General features: G+C 36.4%; 1 protein-coding gene and 1 long non-coding RNA gene across 14 annotated transcripts in view; one reads left to right on the forward strand and one right to left on the reverse strand.

Moving 5' to 3' along the window:
• The window catches only part of LOC140669777 (uncharacterized), a 128,816-nt gene that overhangs the window by 7,500 nt on the left and 99,923 nt on the right, over positions 1-21,393 (forward strand). The gene's annotated exons all lie outside the window — the stretch shown is intronic.
• LOC140669772 (uncharacterized) overlaps positions 1-21,393 on the reverse strand; it is a 209,957-nt gene that overhangs the window by 3,188 nt on the left and 185,376 nt on the right. For all 13 annotated transcript variants that reach the window (XM_072899883.1, XM_072899879.1, XM_072899875.1 and 10 more), the window contains 9 exons: positions 18,503-18,631; positions 18,282-18,397; positions 17,787-18,009; positions 15,491-15,625; positions 9,165-9,283; positions 6,092-6,270; positions 5,164-5,322; positions 3,602-3,878; positions 455-596 (listed from right to left, as the gene is read on the reverse strand). In XM_072899883.1, coding sequence (XP_072755984.1) covers positions 455-596; positions 3,602-3,878; positions 5,164-5,322; positions 6,092-6,270; positions 9,165-9,283; positions 15,491-15,625; positions 17,787-18,009; positions 18,282-18,397; positions 18,503-18,631 — 1,479 coding nt within the window. The remainder of the gene's footprint in view (positions 1-454; positions 597-3,601; positions 3,879-5,163; positions 5,323-6,091; positions 6,271-9,164; positions 9,284-15,490; positions 15,626-17,786; positions 18,010-18,281; positions 18,398-18,502; positions 18,632-21,393) is intronic.

Genomic DNA, 21,393 nt, shown 5'->3' on the forward strand with positions numbered 1-21,393 from the left:
AAATGGATCTGCCATTCTTCGATTCGAACGCATCGATCACTGCCATAGTCAGTGAGAAGGTATCCCGTGAAGAAAAGTTGTTGTTAAATATATTTTCCTTTTTATCCTACAGATTATAGAATGGGAGGGATGCCACGATTGTAACTGAAATTGCCGTCGTAAGACGAGATGAACGATGGCCGATTGTTAATCAGTGGATAATTTCTTCACGCGAGATGACAGTAACAGATCGCACAAGCATCAATTCTCGGTTTTATGCGAGCGCGATGGTACATGAAATGAAGCGCGATCGTTTGCCAGCGAAACGCTGTTATATTTCAACCGACTATGTCATAATCTCCCGTCGAAACCGTCGCAAAACTGTCGTTAAACGTACCTAATAGACAAGATCGTGCACGAAACTTTTGCTGAGTTAATCGGCCTGTGCGCGAGTGCACGGAAGTGAGAAACTCACCTAACCACCGCGGTATTCATCTTCCACGGTAGGGTGAAATTCTTGTGCGAATCCCTCGAACAGAACGTGTGCAATCTGGGTCCAGCGGGATCGCCCTCCTTCCTATATTCATGTATCGTCAGATTCCACGCAGTGCAGGGTCCTGTTAAGTAGAGAAACCATAGCATAGAGTAGCGGACAGCATCACGAAACGATATGAAATCTGGTATCGCAATATTTCAAAAGCAAATTATAATTTTAAGGTGCACATAAAAATAATATATATTTGAATGTTTAATCTTTATATATATATAATACATATATTCTTGCAATATACATTAATAGTTTTCATATGTAGTGATGAACAGAAAAATTGATACAAGCTAATCTCATTTTCGCGGATTTCTTATCATTGTGGTAATTATTTATGTATATTTTTTGCTTTTTCATAAATATTTTTTTCATTTATTTTCAAATTAATTCTATTATTTAAATGTGTATTTATAATTTATGAATCGCGCATTTTTAAATTATACGAACAGATATTTCAGTGCTTATCTTATCTTTTATTCCACGTTGATATATAATAATTCGTGTATAAGAGAATTAACAGCGAAGATACTTATTGTTAGGATTGTTATTGTTCATGCGGTGAACATTTTGGTGAACTTCTCATGGCAGAAAGTATACCACTCGACGATTAAATTTCGCAAGATGAGTGATTGGTTAGAGGAGAAAGAGTAAAAGAGAAAAAGAGAGAGAGAAACGTACTCATGCCATGGTTTGAGAGGTATATTAAAACCATTTCCGGCGTTTGCGAAGCTTTGGTTACGATTCTAACTCTACTCATAATGTTCTGTGGCGAAGGGAGAGAAAATGAGAAAGTTATAGAATGAGAGAAGGTAGAAATGAGGGAACGAAAAGAACGATTTCTATCGTAAAGCTACGAACGAAGCGTCGTCATTGAAATAATTCGATTCATAAAACTGATTGTGTCCATATAAAAGTCTCGTTAATTTACTTAATAATTTGCGTAAATACACGCTTGTTTTTGTCTTCTTTTAACGCAATAAATGCAGAAATGTAGTTGCCTATTTACAATGGTAACAGAAGAACACAGGAATTTTTCCATATGTATATAAAAATTTTTCGTATCATATATCTCTTCTTCATACAAATCAAAGCTGATAACATGCGCGATTGCAATATTTCGCTCTTTTCGATATTCTATTTACTATTCCTAAATAATATATCACAGTGGTATGATCCGCCTTGTTCGTAATTTTCCATATTCACGAGCTTCAATAAAACCATCTTTTTTTGAAACATTGTAGAAAATATGTTCCATATATGATGGATAATATTCTCTTATACGAACGCACAGATCAGCTTCAACTCATTGTATTACTACATATGTATTTTGCTGCATTGATCGGTCGCCGTCAGTATTTCGAGAGAAATTAAAGACTCACAATAATAAAATATTTAAATAATTCAATTCGTTTTAATTTATAATCGAATAATAACAAAAGAGACTATAACAATATCGAGCGTTTCATTTCAAAAGCAAAAATTACATCACTTCTCTCGTACGACGACAGAATCTAATAGAATGTAACATAATCAAACATAAGTTCACTCATATCAGAGAGAACAATATTCTTCGCATTGCGTTTCACACCGCGAAGAACAATCATAATATTCCCAGACTCAAATATATAGATGGTCGCGCGCCTTTGCTGTGGGCTCGTAAAATGACGACTTACGTTACCGCAGAAGCGTAGAAAAGGCGACGAACGGAAAAAGGCGGAAAAACGCAGGGTGGAACGCGAGGAACGCGCGCGGCAGAGGGAGAGACACAGTGGGAGATTTTTCTGCACAGTGAAGCTCTAGCTTTCGTCGTCGTAGTAAATCCGATGGTCTCTTTAATCTCGCGACCCACTACCATTCGTTTCGCGGCGCGCTCCTCTGTCTTCTCGGTCGGTCGGGCCCGCGACGTCCTCTCACCCTTCGACTTTATTCTTCCACAACTTTCACCCTTTCGCATCCGCGACGGCGACGGCGGAGCCAATGGCGCGGATAGAAATTCCGGCGGTCTCTCGGAAGAAAAGCAATCGAGGGAAGATTTCTCCGTGTCGTCGCCAGAGACGGAGCGCGTCGTGCGCAAGATGATCTATCTCTGTTTTCTCCTTGAGCTTCGACTAGGATTGGAATAGAATTCCACAAATGGAATTCTATTGCGGGATAGAAAGAGAATTTGTGCTTATAGAAATAAAATAGTTAAAGGGCTTATAGAGCCGGGAATATCCTTAGAATAATAATGAATATTTAAAAAATATTATTTTTTATATATAATATAATATTCAACACAATAGGTTGGTCTTTTTTCATTTAATATATGTTTGTATTTTTTTCCAATAAACCAAATCTTCTAAATATCAATGTAATAATAAATTTTTAATGTTAAAAAGATGCGGCAATCTTTCAAAATAATAATCATACTTGTTTATTAAATACATAGATATATTATAAAATAATTATAAACTAATGCATGTAAGTTATACGTAGTTACACTAAAATTTGAGCGGAAATATCAACAGGATTGTTATAGTAAAGAAATTAATTGCAACAGAGGATTTTTAAAATACAAGATTCGCAAAAGATACGCTGCTTCGCAGCTGCTTTCTGTTTTCTTTTAATAGTATCTGAGGATGAATCATTTAAGAAATGTTCTCTTGGGAGACGTAGATAAGTGCTTCTAGATAAATTATTTTTGTACTATTAAACTCCTCGCGATTTTTCTTGCAAAATATGAAATTGTAGAAAAAACAATTCTCTAATTTAGAAAAATTTAAATATATTTATTATATATCGAATTATCAAGTTAAAATAATTTAAAAATTCGTGATACTTTCATGTTAACATTTTTATAAAAGATGATTCTGCAGAATAAAATATAATAAATAATTATAAACTCTGTTATCATAAAATTAGAGTATTATATAATTAAAGAAATAATTACATAAATCATATTACAAATATATTCAAGAAATGTAAGTAATGTTAAAAATAGGTATGAAAAAGAGTGATAGGATAAAATTTTGTTGTAAAAAAATAAAATAATTGGCGGATGTAATTACTGAACAAATTATAGAAAGGACTGCTTACGGCTCTGTGTGGATTTGACTTCGATGATGAGCTGTCGGTCGATTGTCGAGTCCAGGATCCACGTGCATTTCTGCTGGTAATACTGATTCAGCTTAAGCCCGGCGCTTGCTAGATCACCACCATTGACCTCGCCTTCCGGTTCCGCCATCGTGTGATCGCCGCAGTAAGTGTCATTGATAAACTTGTAGGCCGCATGGAAATTGAGGCCCGCCTTTGACGACCTCGACCACTCGATGTAGACCGGGGTCCAGCTACGGATACCCACCGGAAGCCAGTCCTGCACGATAATAGAGCCCGTTAAACGGATGAAACGGGACACGAGGGATATGACGTGGAAAATGGTAGACGGGTCGGAGAAGATGAAAAGCGCGAAGAGAAATATGGACTAAAAGAGCCGTTAAGAAATTGAAAATAAGACGAGCGTCGGTGATAAAAAGCTGGAATGGAACATGAAAGATAGATAACTACGTAATGGAGAATATAAATTTAATCGATATTTGCCACGATATTGAAAAAAAGAAAAACTAATATTGATAATTTATCGACAACTAGGCCACACGCTTAATTGTCAATCGCGGATTTCGAAATTTAATCCTATGCAATTAAATTATACAGATTTAGCCTATTGTTTTCATGATAGCTTCAATTGTACCGGAATAACAAGTATTTGAATCTAAAATAATGATACAATGAAACGAAATTGTGTTTATACTCCCCATAACGATTATACTCGACTGGGTAATCTGAAAATATGTCTATTAATAATCATCATGTGGATACAGTTAAAGTCAGGTCAGTTGTGCGACGATGTGCGAAATTGAGTGAACGCAAACATTTTATGTTAAATCAATTATTTAGCATTGATATATAGTTTTCTCTAACAGATAGTTTTCTAAACATGAACAGATAGTTAAAAATAAACATTGAATTAAAACGTTTAAAATTTTATGTACATTTTCGAATACGTTTTCCGTTTTCGTATATCAACATATATTGATCGTACACAACAATTTGTATATTAAATTCACCAAAAATAATTTAGATTATTACATTATATTTTAATTATTTATGCATTGATTATGCAACATTATAATAAATTATAATAAATGATGAAATCGCGTTAATGAAACTGACATATATTTAATAACAATGTATTTTATATTGAATTGAATGAATTTTCTACAACAATCTCTTTGCGCTGAGCTTAATTTTATTACGCTTAATATATTGATGATGGTGAAAAATTTATTTTAGATTTTTCAGATATCGTGCGCGTAATGAATTTTCTCTCTTTTCGAAAAAAATGCACATCTTGCTTAAAGCGATATAACAAGTACAAAGACGGTAACGGCAGCTCGCAGAAAATTGCGTATCGCGGGCAATATATTTTAACGACATCGCCGGCGTTCTCGTGTGACAATACGGAGATATAAAAGTCGCGGCAATAACGATCGCTTTTATCTCGCTGCATTCAAGAAGCGAAAGTACGCGCGGTAAAAGGTATAGAGCGGCCGCAACGTCAAGATGTCCGTGAATAAAGTTTTTCCGCCGTTTACGCTCACCTGGTAATTTCCGCAGAGACATGTGACAATGTGTCCGGTCTCGGAGACAAGCAAAAGGTGGTCCATGTTCTCCACGGATTTGCTGACGCAGTGGCAGCCGCTGTCACCACACTTGGTCTCGCACGGGTTGTTTGGAGTCTGTTTCGTGCTACCTTTTACCTACAAATAAACGAATCGATCAAATCCACAAATCGTGCAAATTCCAAATAGTATATTTAAAAATCTGCATAGATAGAAGTTGGGAAAAATTAGCGAAAATCCATTGATTATAGAATAATGTAATCTCACATAAACAGTTTGTTTAAAATTTGTCTATTATTTTTTTCTGCGATTGAAATGTTTTTGTGTGCGCTAAATATATGTTATATACGAAAACGATTTATATAGTGCGGGATTAAAGCTGTACGAGCCTCTTGGTTGTGCGACGAATTTGTAACGTAAATGCGACGCATATCGTTCAGCGCGGGATTACGGTAGCTATGCTTCCACCGGAAATTCAATTGCTGCATTTAATCGTTCTCGGTAGAGAATCGTTGAAATCGTTGTTTCGCCTTCGGGGGAACCATCCAACGTCTGATCCAACGAAATATTATTTAAACGCGGATTAAAGGCCGGCATCACGTGCAAATGCAGATTAAAAGTTTTAGTTTTTGGAATAAAACTCTTCTCTCCCCGGTAACTCTACCCACCATTTGACGGTAATGTTTGCTTGTGACGTTCTCTCTCTTTTTTCGACGTCGACTCTAATGCGAAAGTTTTTATCCACGAGGCAATGCCCGCGGCACAGCATCTAAAGGCCAGGAATAAATTTACGATTTCAATCCCATCCCCTCCCCTCTCCCCTCCCCCTCCTCCTTCCCCTCCCCCTCCCGGCGCGGGGCGATTAAATGAACGATAGAGAGATTAAACATTTCGTCGGGTAACTCACGGTAATGACCACCGACTGGTTGGGAGCCGGTATAAAGTGCTGTCTGCACTTCACCGGACCTTCCATAGCGAATAATCGGTGCGGCTCCGGATGCACCACCGAGCCTTCCACCGGTGACGTCAATCCGTAATATTCGACGTCGCACACGCTGGCAGGCTGCTGAGTGCCACCCTCACGTTCTGTAACATCAGAGAAAAATGCGTTGCTTATGGAAGTCGAGAAAAATTGTCGAGAAAAATTACCTCGCAGCTTCCGCTTTGTAAAAATAACTAAAAGAAAATTTTCATCTTTACGCAAACATGGTGTATTTGATTCTCTCTTCTCTATTATTTAATAAAAAATTTCTGCTTTCACAGAAGAGTTATTAAATTATTATTATAATAAATAAAACAGAAGAGGAATATACGATATATATGTAATAATGAAGAAGCAATACTGTGTTTCTCGTCCGCGGATCTCATTCGAGAAGATTACCAAAGTGATCTTGAATGTATATATCTTCGTTTTATCGTTCTACGCTCGTTCAACATTTGCAAGACTCTTGTAACTCCCTATCTCTCTCCTTTGCGCCTTTTAGCTTAATTTTTCTGCAAGATAGTTTCTGACAGCGCGAAATATATATACCTCCGCGAATTATAGATAGATAAATGCCCTATGGGCACTTTTATTTCGAGCCAAAGTTTTCTCGTGGTAAGACTGAATTTTCTCGTTCCGTTTCTTACAAGGCAATTTCGCATGATCATTCGCCGCAATTTCGGGGTCGACCAGTTAAATTTGACCCTTTCCCATAAGGAGATCGGTCTCCACGGGTCGCATAAAGTTTTATGTTTCACCGAATAGCACCCGGCGCGAGATAAGGTAGGCTTCAGAATTCCAAGAGATCGAAAACGTTCGATCTTCGTATTTGATGGTCGCCGAGAGAGAAAAGGAAATAAAACGAGAGAGAGAGAGAGAGAGAGAGAGAAAAAGAGTTCTCTATAAAAAAAAGCAACAGAAAAATGGGATCTTTGTGTAGGAACGCCGCTATATAAACGTGAAATGAAAAGCTGATGAATAAAGCTACGATTGATTCGAACACGACATACGTTTTATTTTCCCGTTTATAAATACGACATTGTTATTTAAGACTTCAAACGATCGGACTTTTCTCATCGATCGTTGCGACGAGAATAGGGACACTCGGTGCGAACGCGCGCGTAACACGTGTAACACGTGTAAACGTAATAACGTCGACCGGCGACATGGTCGCTCTCGTCAATCAGTGTTCCATCGACGGCAGTAGTTTGTCGTTGGGCATGACTTTTGATACTTGTCATTTACGTCTCTTTTTTATAATGGCTCCGTGATTGGATCTGCGTGTTGCTCGCTTGTACGATTGCTGTAATCTGGGATGAATACCGGGCGGCGATGCCAGTAGCTATTTCATCGGCGACATAAAAAATCTATCGAAACGCGTATTTCATAGTCGATATGATGCATTTTGTAAAATTCGGTCGATGTTTAAAATCTCATCGATATCAAAATTCAATCACTGCTATCCGTGTTTTATTCTTCGTTCTACTAAAATTCTATCGTATTTCGTGCACTATTAATTTCACTCTCGTAAAAATAATCGATTTTAATTCTCAAATTTGATGAAACCTGACGTTTAAAAATTTATGAGAATAAATGACAGATTACGAATAAATCTAAATTTTTAAATAATACATTAAAATTTAATAAAACAGAAAAAGCAAATCATTATTTTATTATACTGTAATAATATAGATAATTAAAGTTAAATGATTAAAATATATGAAAATATTTTTCAGATATTATTTTAATTGATAAAAAAATATAATTTACATCAATTATAAAAATTTATAAAAAAATTATCTAAGTAGAGTTTTACGTAGAAAATTATAGTGAATGCACCATTATCTTAACTTTGAATTTAAATATAGTCTTCTGATCTCGCTTTTTGAGCTCCTTTGTGGTAATCCGGCTTTAGTTTACAAAATCGTCATAACAGTCGCAAGAGCGAATTATCCGACCGCGATTAATTAAGGGTAACCTGATATGAGAGTGTAATACAGGAGTCTCATTTTAATCTCCGGAATTGCTCGGCCAAGAAAAGGTCGTAGCTACTTAATCAGGGTTAAATCTAATCTTTGAAACGGGATTAAGCACGGCCGTTGTTTTTGCGGGCACGGACACGTCGATATTGCAAATGTGTCCTCCGGCAACTAACCAGAATCCTCGGCTGAGTGCCAAGCGAATTTCAAGATTACCGTTTGGACGTGCCTATGTTCATCCGATTAAGGGGAACCGAGGCTTGACATCGATATGCCAAGTCGTATTTACGGTAATTAGTTATTCGTAATTGGTGGTTTCGCTACGCTTCGATTTATCATTCGAAAAGCTCCGGGCAAAAACTTGATTTTGATTGATTTGAAGACGATAGTGGACGCAAATTGCACCGATTATGAAAATGATGCTGACACTATCATCGGGATACAATCGAGTACTCGGCAGAGATTGTCGTATTTTACAAAGAAACATCATATTGGATCACGATTTGTCGTATTGATAAAATTACGTACTATTATATGAAAATATAAAACGTAACTGTGTATTATAATATTTTAAAAAATGTAATTTTTCAAGAGAGACTTTTAGTTCTCGAAAAAGTCCGAAAAACATCACATCATAGGATAAATTTTATTGCGCGATCTCTTTTCTAAAACTTTCACTCGGAGACATAAAACTAAGAAGCTTTTCTCGGAAGCGCGTAAAGAACGCGATTGCGCTCGTAACTCGTGACGAACAAAAAAAAAAAAAAAAAGAAAAAAAATAAAAGAGCGAGTTGCACCGAGGGCGTGAACAACGTGCGAAAAAGTTGACGAGGTTTTTCGTGATTTCGCGGCGCTTACACGCAGGGGACTTGATTGCGTGGCGACGGCGCATGTCATAATCCAATTTCTGGTATGCGGCCGTTTATTTCGCTCCGGGTCCGCGCGACGAACCACGGCACGTTCGTCCTCATCTGATGAGGCTTTTTTTTTACGATGCGATACGAGACGTACACACTCACCATCGTGGAAGTAGTACGAGACCTCCATATACTCCTCGTCAGTGGGGCTGTTTGAGGCGCGCCTTAAAACCACTGTCATGTCCCGGCCATTGGACGAATAACGTTTTGGCTCGACGTACCTGGAAGAAGAATTAAGAATGTCGTTTATGCGCTCGTTTCATACTTCCGGTATTGAGGTATAAACATTTTTTTAAAATTTTTTTACCGCGTGAAAGTGTTTCCATTTGTTTTTTAGATCGGAACCTGATATAAATCGAACGACAACCAATTAACGGCAGATGATGTTTTAATTTTTATATGTTGTTGATGTTGGTTGATTTAAATTTTTGCTCGCACACATTTTGCATCACAATATAGATTATCAACGCTTGGATACATATCGAGTTTTTATAACTTTAACTAACTTAATATAAATTATGGTCATGATAATTAAGCAAAAAACTTTATAAATGATATAAAAAATTAAGTTTAGTGACTTTCTCTAAAAGAATGACATCTGTTTTACCTCAGATTATATAAAATTTATTTTATATATTAACAGAGTCGAGACGGCTAAATGGTTTTACCCCTCACGATCATATATACATAATTTATAAAGGAATAAATTGCCTTCGCCGGAATCGTATTATGAATAATGATCGATCTGATTTCTGCCTATACATATAATGTATATTACATACGCACACACGTACCGTTTAGGATCCATGTCTTTTCAGCGGAGATGAATTTCGGACACGCGGAAACTTCGACGCGAATTATTAATTCACCATTATCCCGCGAAGTAGGAGAAAGGCAAACGAGAGGAAAGTACGACGCACATGAAGGAGCCGCGAAAGGGTGCTCTACCGGAAGTTACACGAGAGCCCGAGACAAAGCGGGATGTAAATCTTGTACGTAAGACTCTATTTTCTTCGGGCAAAGTTGTAAATGGACGTCTTGGGAGCCGCCTCCCAATAGTCCGCCGGCGCGAGAATTGCCTATGAGTTAGTTTTGCAAGATAAATCGGAGCCCTTTCCTTCGCCGCGTCGCCACCCTGTGGTGTCGCGGGAAGAGGACCGGCCCTTTGTCGCGCGAATGAGTGCTCGGAATTACGTCGTCGACTTTCTAACACCGTAGCAACTTTCCCGCGTGACGAACGATCTGACATTAGACATTTAAAGTTAGCGACGTTTGACGTTTCTTTAGATAAATTTATCGAGACCATCCATTGGAAATGGATCATATCTCTTCGAGATATGTTTTACTGAAACGGAAAATTTTTTGATTGATGTTCTCTTTTATACGTTTCTAAAAATTAAGGAGATTAAATATCATAATAAAACTGTTATCAAATAAAAATAGGAAGATTAAAAGACAATCGCGACTTGACAAAAGAAAAATGTACAATGTAATTAAGTAAAATGTTATAAAGAAAATAACATTAATTTTAATAGACTGATTTCATCATTTTTAAATCTAGATTGAAACTCTTAAATTATTATATTTTACAATACGTCATCTCTTAAATTGCATTAGTTGTTTCACGGTGTAGTAAGTTATAGACACACGTGTTATTTAGACTGTATTACAAGCTGGTATAATTATCTCAAAATAAACCGCGGATCTCTCTCTAAATGATAGTTTACTTTATCAAAGTGCGGGATAAAGTGACGGCTCGATATGGTTGATCTGTGTCGGTTTATTGGCTACTCCCGAGAGGGGATGGCTTTTAGTTGGGCATGGCATGTATGAAGATTAAATTACTTAATGGCTATTCCGAATTGATCTTCAATGTATCCATGCACGAGTAGAGATTAAATAGAGCGCGCTTCAGGCAATTCACTTGAATAATCGCAATACCAATTAGACCCATTTAACCTTTCACTTCCAGTAAATGTTGTTTATAAAATAATAATAGTATCATCGTTAACACGTAACCATTTTTAGAATTTGACTTCATGCTATCATACTCGCATATTATACATATATATCCCAATTAAATTTTTTGTCTGTGAAAATGTTAAATCAAAAATACAATTTACATTTTTTCTCAAATTTTAAATACTATTACATAATACTAATACGTATTAGATTTCCTTTATATTTCTCTCGATATGGTAAAATTCAAAATTTGCCTCGCCAAGTTCTAATTTGCCAACTTTTGTGAATTTTGTTTTATTTTGTATCGCCTTAATACCATTTTGGGAGTATCGCGAAAGACGGAAGGTGGATGCCGGAAATTCGGCGGAACACGTGCCCGGCTGTAAGCGACGACGGAGTGGAGAACGTGCGAGGCGGATGAAGCACTGGCGTTATTTCGCATGAATTTTTACGAGATTAGTCGACATAAAACACGCGGCGGTCCCATAGGCACGTACGTACACTGCATCCGGTCGGGCCTGCTGTTGCTGCCAAGCATAAATCGTCTCGGGACCGGCTGGGGTACACGCGGCAAACGTTAGAAATTAAAATAGATTAAAAACTGCCAGAGTAACGTCAGCAAGGCGATGCAAGGCAAAACGCGCGCGCGCGCGCGATAAATATCGCTCCTCTTGTTGAAAAGTGGAAACAATCCCCTTTTTGTTTTGAGGGATCGAATGGAAGATGTAGCGTGTGTAATTTTTTGTTCTCTCCAACCTCGATTTAGTAAAGCGCGAATGTAAGTCTTATAATTATCAATGCTCACAAAAGTATCCAATTATTTTGTAAATTTTATGCATATTATGAGAATGAATTGTAATCGACAGTTTATATTTTTCTCTCGTTTCCACACCTATACTTTTTATAATATTTAATATTTGTAAGAATTTTGTTAATTCTTTAAACATGAAATTTTTGCATTTATCTAGAGAAATCCATTTCGAAATCAAAATCGGAATAGTATTTTTTCTGTGGCTAGTTGATTCTTCAAATCCACTTAGAGATTTCCTAAACTGCAAGACATATGTGCGCGTGGCGTTATCACAATATTTCAGACTTTTTATTCGTCTCGGATCGAAGAGAGCAAAACTGGGCGAGTAAGCCCAGAGCGAATCGATCGGTGGTTCATATCGGTGCTCGACCAGGGCAGCCGGTGCCTCGAAATCTCTTCTGGGAAATCTCTTAGCCCACTCTTGTGCATCGCTCGTTTGGCCATTCGTTGGTCGGTTCTCGTTCTTTTTGCGCCGGTCGCATCAAGTTCACTCCCGATGCAGCATCCGCGCGACAGACATTTTGCGTCCGTCCATTTCCCACGACTTGCATAATGCATGCGGCCGTTGGTCGTTGCAGGACGGCGAACATCTCGCTCACTCATTCGAAAGTCCCCTTTGCATTCATCTCCCTCTCCCTCTTTCTCTTTCTTTCCCTGAGTTCGGTCAGTCGGTCGGAACCCTGGTTCACAGGTCACCACCGGCTTCCGGCCTCGAGAGGAATCACGCGATACCTTTTGTTTGTCGTCACTCGAGTCTCTCGTTCGGTTTCTACGGCCGATTGGTCGGTCTCGTCTCTGGAGACTTTGGCGTCGAAGTTCCTGCAAACTTGTCCCTTATAGATGGATACAAATAGCGGACACAAATGCGCGAGGTAGCTTTAATTCTTTTTCTTTCGTTTAATAATATGCTTCGTTTCTTCATTTTTATGCAAACGTGTAGTTTTATTATTTTTCACTGTAACTCGTGAGCACGTTCTGAGGTTTTGAGTCATCTGGCATCGTTCGTAATTTTGTGAATGTGGTAAATGGAAAGACGACATGTCGTGACATCTGATCGAATAATTGTCGGAATGAGGATTTAAAGAGAGGTTTAAAAATTGGAATGCAATTCGTTCTGTTCACGTGCTACGTCGCTGCTCAATATGTATGGCTAAAAATCTTCCTTCAAATATCTTTCTCGTCACGTTTTTCATTTGATATGACCTCTATTCTACCTCTCTTGAATTTTTATCAAGCATCTCATTCTTACATCGATATCTCGACTTTACTGGAAAAGCACGTATGATGAATAAAAATATCTGCTGTAGTAATTTACTATATAACGGACAATATAGATAAAATAAAATATAATTAAAAAATCTCGACGTTTTATCGAACAAATATTTTTAATAATTTCCATATTTCAATAATTTCAATATTATATTTCATCGTTTATATATTATAATTCACGATTATTTTAATTATTTCGTTTCAGCAATATTTATTTTTATTAATATAATTTATTTTTATTAATATAATTTACTTAGTTTTATTGGAATTTCTATTTACGTACAGGTTTTTTTTGCAAAATAAATATTTATTTGGTTGTTTAAATTTCAATTTTCTAAATTTTTCTTTTATATACATCTCTAATTCGTGGGTGCACTTTATTATCAAACGCTGCAAGTCATAAATTCTACAGTGGGAAAGGGGAGAGGGATATTAAATGGATTAGCCGGTATTCTATCAACGCCCAACTCGTGCTCGCATTTATTATTATTTGCGCCAGTAAATCGATCGGCATTAAATGTTTACGACATCGAAAGAATCATGTCCATAAAATGCGCATTTCAAGGTGGAAACTAGTCCTGTCGTGTACAGGGATTTGTATCACATAAACGGCATTCGAACGACAAAGAGTCCATTTTTCTTTGAATGAAAACAACGCGTCATTGAACAGCATAAAGTTACAGCATAAGGGTTTACGTGCTTTTCATTATATAATTTTACACTGTATCAAATTTTTAAGATGTCATTGAAAGAATGGTCCGTAACACAACTGTACGAAGCATGATAACACATTGTTAATATATATTATATTTAAACTTATATTGATAACAATTATCTTGATAATTATTTTGATAATAATTATTACGTGGTAAATACATCGCGTATTTTTATAGAAAAATTAAATGAAAATGCCAAGCTAGCAGAGAAATTAAATAAACGTTATGAAAACTAACAGTTGTTTTTGCAAGATTTTAATATTCGTGTATTATCGATATATATGTTTCTCACGCATTTTTCTAAAGTTATTTAATCAAACGAAAAAGTTTACTATGTAATCGAAAGATTCTTCTATCGTAAAACTCTATGCTATCACAGAAATGTTACGAGCAAAAATACATACGCCCGACCAGCTGTTTCAGAGTTTATGCTATAAATTTTTGTTACGCTCTTTTATAGATATATGCGTTTTGTGATAATATTGTGGAATTAAATATAACTGGAAATAGCTGAGGAAAAATGAAACAGTTACAATTTTAGCCGTATTTTATTGACCCGTGAGAACACCATGTTTATTTAAAATACATATTTCGACACAATTTCTGTCGCCAAAGTTGCGTATTTAAAATAAAATCGAATTAAAAAATATACCGATTACAAAGCAAAAAAAAAATATAATATTGGTAATTGCTAGGGCTTTCGACTAATTAGCCCCAAAAAAATACAAAATACAAAAACTTTTTGTAGTGAAATTAATAAATTTTGGTTTTGAATGTGTAAGATTAAAAAGTTAATAAGATCAAAATAAAATTGATAGCGTACCAAGATTCTTGTTAAAGAATTCATCAAAGAAAATCGAGGGGTGCGTTACTTTTGAGATACCGCATGAATAACTGCATCCGGGCTTCCGTAATGCTGCGGCTACGACTGAACGATTCCAGATAACTACCATTCTGTGCATTCTGTGACATCTTTTCATTCGAATATGTACTCGCTATAAATGGCCTCGTAACCATGGAATGCACAGTGTGCGAGAGTCTGGCGCAGTCATCTTTCATACTTTGACTTCCGGCGAGATGAGTATGAGGTATCGCTTTGCATGGCGCGCCTAGTCTAGCTCTCGGATGGAGACGGATGATGGATCTGCCAGGGCTGTTTTATGATTACGTGCCGACGATCTCTCGCTTTTCTTCGACGTTACGTCGGGCGATGGTTCCTATTTCGCGCGTCAATTCAGTTCTTGTCTCGTGATGCACATGTCCGAGGTATATATAACGAATAAAAATCTCAAAGTATATATATATATATATATATATATATATACACTGTGGAAAAAAGCTCGCGTCGGTCTCGCGTAAAAGCATCGGAGTGAAAGAAATTTCGCGACGAGACTCATACACGGATTAGCGCACTAGTAGTATTGTTGCGTCATTAGCCCATTTTGTATCCTACATCTCGGCAGTGGTTAAGAACTAATCTCCATTTTGATGCCGGGCGTTCTAAGGAGACTTAACCAGTTCTACGGTTTAAACCGCATCGCGCGCATTGCGAGTTACCGAGAGAAATCCCCAAATTTACCAACTCACTATTACAATGCATCACCGATAAACCGTATACGATAGTATCTCTTTAATGACTGCTCTAATAACTGAGAGGGAAATCCACTTACTTATCCTGGCCCATGAGTTCCCGCGGGAGCCACTGTGCGGGACTGCAGATCCTCTCCAAAGAATTGGCGGTATCCAGTATCCCACTCTCCGGCGAACCATCGAATATTTCGATCGCCGATTGACAGGACTGCGCACTGTAAAATCGATAGCGGGGAACACATGTATTTATCAATGAATTTTATGATAGATTGCGTGCTACAGAAATTTATCATCTTTAGAGTGTCAGTGAGGAAACTTAACGTCGATCAACCGCAAATTCTCGCGCAAATAATTTTTTTTCAAAGATAAATATATTTTCAAGATAAATATATTTTCAATTTTGACAATTATTTGGAATCAGTTTTATCAAGTTGTTAAAAAAAAGTAGATTAAATACACTGATTTATATTTGCACTATTAATTTGCTTTTTAATTTTGAAGAAGCTGAACATGTTGCGTTTGCTGCCTTCAAATAATTCGCAAATGTATAATTTGTACCGAAATAGTCTAACGCCATATTTCAGTTTCCTCTAATCGCCTTAAAGATGTAGCAAGAAATCTGGGAAGCTGTGAAAATCCGACACCGATACCACTATTATGTGTTCTCGCTCGCGCAACCAACATGAAAATGAGTAAAAGAGGAAGAGAAATATACACGTGGTTGGTCAATGGACGAAGTGATATTCTCCCCGTGCTCGGAGATATTTTCTCGGTTCACCTGGTGTTCGGATTTACAATATTCTGTACAAAATTCATGCTACCTTCAATAAAGCTCTCCACCGTTTTGCGTCTCGTGCGGCATACCTTTAGTTTATATCGAGTTTTATTGTATATAATATATATATATATATATATATATATATATATATCCGTGGATTTGTATATATATATATAAATCCACGGCTTCGGAGACACTGACAGGGACAATGTCGAGAGGATTGTTAAAGATACGAGTCACCGACGAGATCGTCATCGTTATCGGTTTCGAGGGTGATGATCTCATCCCTTTCCCAGAGCATGTTCCATTTCCTGGAAACACGCACGGAACACAATCTCCGTAAGACACGGATACGCGTTTCGCATGTCGCATGCATCTCTCATGATAATTGAAAATCCCCGGGATACGAAGGTGAAATGCAACGTGTCTTTTCTCCCCCTTGCCACCCCACGTGATTTAACGCTACTTTCCGTGACGTGCTTTGGGACGGCTTCTCCCTGGTTTCGCATTTCGATAAGTTACGCAAGCCGTCGCTAACTGTGAAATAAAGATCCCACAGCGCAGATGTAACGGTGCGATCGAGGAACAACTAAACTAGTTTCTCACATACAGCATAGATGTTGAACGATATATTTTTAGATATTTTCTTAAAATATCCTGACACGTTGACAGATTTCTATTAAGTAAAGCATCGATTTGTTTAACTGATTTATAACTTTATAATTCCTGTTTAGCTGGTCTTTCCATCAAAGTTAAATAAAAAACAAAATGAAAATAGAATTAAGAATTATTTAATAGATTTCGAGCATTGCAAATTGAATATTTTGAGCTTGCTATCCAGAGCGGAAGTTCATATATATATATATATATATATATATATATATATATATATATATATATATCATATTATATTCCGCTCTGGATAGCAAGCTTAAATGTTTAATTTGTAATGCTCGCGAAATCTAAATAGCTCTTAATTCTATTTTCATTCCTTTATTTAACTTTGATGGAAAGACCAGCTAATATATACTATATATATCCTCTTTTTTATCAAAAATTAATATATTCCTATTCTTTATACGAGCTCAAAATTTTTAATTTGTCATTTAAAAGCTCTTAAATAGCTCTTTATTCTACAATATTCGTTTTTTTTTTATTTTATTGTGGAGGGAAGCAGGCCAGACAGGTATAACTTATATGAGCATTATTTTTCGAATAAATGAAAACGCGCTTGCAATCGACGTCAACGACAGAGCTTACGGCGCCTGTCCATTAATTAACAACAATCTGCGTGGTCCATTTTCAGATTATCATTATTTTAATGTTATCGTGAATTTGTAGAGATTGATAAAACATTGAAAACAATCGATACGCATAGTGCAATTCCGTACACCGTACCGTGTTCCCCGTTACGTGACTGTGGTTTTCTTTAGTCTTTGAATCGATGCGAGAGAAATGGTAGAGAAATGGTAGAGAAACACGTGGATAGACACACAGAGTTTCTCTTGCCCTCTCTGGTCTAGTTTGAACGCGATCGCACGTGCATCTTGATGTACAGCTTCTTGAAAATTCTTAATAACGGGCGAAAACGGGGTTACCTGAGATTGTAACTGGCTAAAGAGACGTGTCCAGTGTCGTAAGCGCGGCCACGCAACACCAGTCTACATGTCGTGGACTTTGGCTTGCCTCTGGTATCGTGGTGACCTGCCCGTATCTTCTCGCCACTTACTTCCAGATCGCAGCTGCTGATCACGGCACCTTGGTCCTTACGATGATCGTGTAGGTCACGGTTGTTATAGCTGCCTGACTTCATCATTTCAACTGGAACATTAGAGAATATCGAGTGAACTTCGTCAATAATTTATTGTTTTTATATGATATAAAATTAAAATAGAGCAAAAAATTAAAAAAAAATTAATCTTGAAATTTTTAAATATAATACAATTAGCAAGAATTGAATTTTTAATTCTCAATTTTTTCGAGAAAAAATAAAAATAGAAATAAGATTTTGCGAAGAAATAAATATTATGCATATATTATTTATACGTATTACATCGCACACACACAATAAAAAGATTACTATTATTACTTACGACTTTTATTTGTGTTGTCAGTAGCAATCGTCGTTGGAGCTTCCGTCGTCATTTCTATAAAATTCAGTGTCGCGACGAAACCGTTGTAATCGAAAGGTGATACCTCGGGACCAGTTCTATAAAACAAGATAAATTTTTTAAAGCTTAATAAAAACAAAAAAAATTAATTAATTAAAAATGTATAATCAATTTTGTTCTATCCTGATAAAAAAAATTTTTACCTGAACTCGACGAGAAGTTCTTGACCATCATATATTAGTGCTATCTTCTCCTTGCCGCAGAGCATTTTCAACAGTGGACTGGTTGTGGCCGGACCCGAATAAACAGCAATATAATCGCTGGTACAGTGGCTGAAACAAGAATAGAAATATTTCTATAATGTGATTATATATTTGGGGCGGTTCAAGGGTTTCGATACTCTCTTCATCTTCACGTGCCGAGATAAACAGATAAGAAGTGGAAAATAAAACAAAAGAGGGAGTGAGAGGAGGAGAGACTATCGAAATGGTTGAGAATCATGTACCGATTTATCAGGGAATTCACGAGGATGAACTGGATTCGAGGGGAAGCCGTGGAAGTTTTGCCATTAAGAAAATATCCAATATTACCGGTAAGGCGAAGAGCGGCTGCGCCGAATTACCGCGATGGGATGGCGTGATTTATTTTACGAGGAAACTTCATCGCGCCTGTACGATCCTCGGCAGGGACGATCCCTCGCAGCTGGGATCACGAAAATGCGATTTTAATAATGTGGCCAATTAGGGGTCATCGTGGCTTTCCTAGAGGAGATTGGCCGCACCTTCGGATTACCGCATAAACGAACGGTGATTAAAAGTAGTCTCTCCTCTCCCCCTCTACTAAATTATTGCCGACAATATTATGTTGCGCTCTGTTGATTAATATTAATAGTAAATTCGGTTGGAATGTACTAGTATATATTAGTACATACAAAGATTATCGTATACAAACTTATATTGGCATAAGTGATTAAAAAAGGAAAATAATTAATATTAAGAACTATTATTGTTAAATACGATAATAATTTATATTATAATTCATCAATATAACTTAATGTTTTAATTACTTATGTTTATATTGTCTATGTAAATTATTATGTTTATATAAATTTAAATAATCTTTAATATGCACCAGTGCGTACTAGTTCACTAACCGAATTCGCTATAACATAAAGATGATTGTTTATCAAACGTTATATATATATATATATATATATATATATATATATATATTCAGTTTTTGCATTGCATATAATATTTATATTACATAGATTAAAAGAGTAATTTTTTTCTATGTACTTCTACTGTCATTCTAATGTCTTAATCTACATTTATTAATAATATTATTCGGAAGAATATAAGATCTAATAATTCTTTTTCTAAGATGCATTATTTGAATCTATGAATATAAATAAATTTCATGCTGCATATTGGTCAAAATATATTTTTTAGTTCATTAGCGATATTAATTACAATCAAGTATATGTTGCGAGCATGTCAATGTTGAAATATTTGAATAGTATTCACCAAGATTCTAGAGAAGCTGCTCTAAACATGTAACAGGTGCTTTACGAACTTTTCTCATAATTCTAATTAATTACCTCGAAGTACGAGCATGAAGAAATTAATGGGAAAACTTTGTTGCTCATGGTTCGATTTTGCTGGTTAAATTTTGTAGTTAAAATGAAATTCCATACCTTTCAAATCTTGCTATTTCGTCTCTCATTATTCCACATTATGTTAACCTATTCAAATGCACATTACTAAGCAACTAGGATCGTGATTTAATTACAATACGTTGTATTCGTTTAGCAATTCCATTTCGATCTAATGATCTGATATATATATAATAATGTATATATAATACATACATAATCTATGCATACATTTTAGCAGCTTTTTTTCAAGTTTTTTTAGCTTTATTTCATCAAATGTACATATATTTTTTTAATTGATTAATTTTTTTATAACTTTTTTCTACTGTATTTTATTTTACAGTACATATGATGTTCCTCGCGGCGATATTAAAACGGAAATTTTTCGTGTTTTTCATTTTTTTAACGCTTTCTCACACAAGCTCATCGCTTTCGATAAATTAGACTCCACCCCTTGAATGGCACGAACAATGAACAGGCCGTAATTATTTCCATTAAGAGAGAAGGAAAGGGAAGGGAAGAGGAGGAAAGGGAAACTGTCGGTCGGGAACGGATCGTTGCCGCGGAAATAGTTCTGTACGTCATTTTCCGCCCGAGCGGCTTGAACACTAGAAAATCGGATTCCTCCAGCCTCATTTCACGCGAGGCTCATGTCACCCCTAACCGTTGTGGAGCAGAAAAGAAGGAGGCCAAATAGGCTTTCATCTACAGTGGAATCATTGTATATGCATGTGTGTGTATGTGACAGGTTCCGGCAACGCTCGTTACAAAATGTCCTGAGATAACGGGCGCTCTGGCACTAATCCGCTGAGGTAAATTAAAAATTTTTCACTCACATCGCGTCAATCTCCTCTTCACGAAACTCGCACCAGCACTTGGTATCACATTCGGCGCGAACACCGGATAAACGAAAAAAGTTTGCATTATACAAACCAGATTTTCCAACCGCGCAAGTATTCTCGTTTGCAAAATCAGTCCTCTTCACATGTATCTTGCGCGTCCCGTGTTACGATCATTAAATAACTTTTGAGACCATCGATGCCCACGACGATTCAAAACGGACGCGCAAAATCCGAGGGAAAATGCGAAATGAAAAAAGCGATACGCATATAACGCACCAGTGAATATATTGTTGTAAAACTTTATCGTTTCTGTGCGCAATTATTCGAGGGCGCGCAAAGTTTTGCAATATTGAAATCGAATGAATATCTGCTAGCTCTCAAAAATGTGTAATCCTGAATTTTCATTTTTCTTTCTTTTTCATTTTATTTTGTACAGATATATTCTCTCATATTAACTCATATTTCGCGATATTTCACCAACCTTTATTTCGATATTGTGATTTCTCGGGATTTCGCGTACCCTTCAATATTTCGGAAAAATGACATTTTTTAACGTTACGCCTTTTTTCTCACGAGAGAATCTCGAGCATTATAAATT

This window comes from Anoplolepis gracilipes, chromosome 9, assembly GCF_047496725.1.
Source record: "Anoplolepis gracilipes chromosome 9, ASM4749672v1, whole genome shotgun sequence".
Lineage (NCBI taxonomy): Eukaryota > Metazoa > Arthropoda > Insecta > Hymenoptera > Formicidae > Anoplolepis > Anoplolepis gracilipes.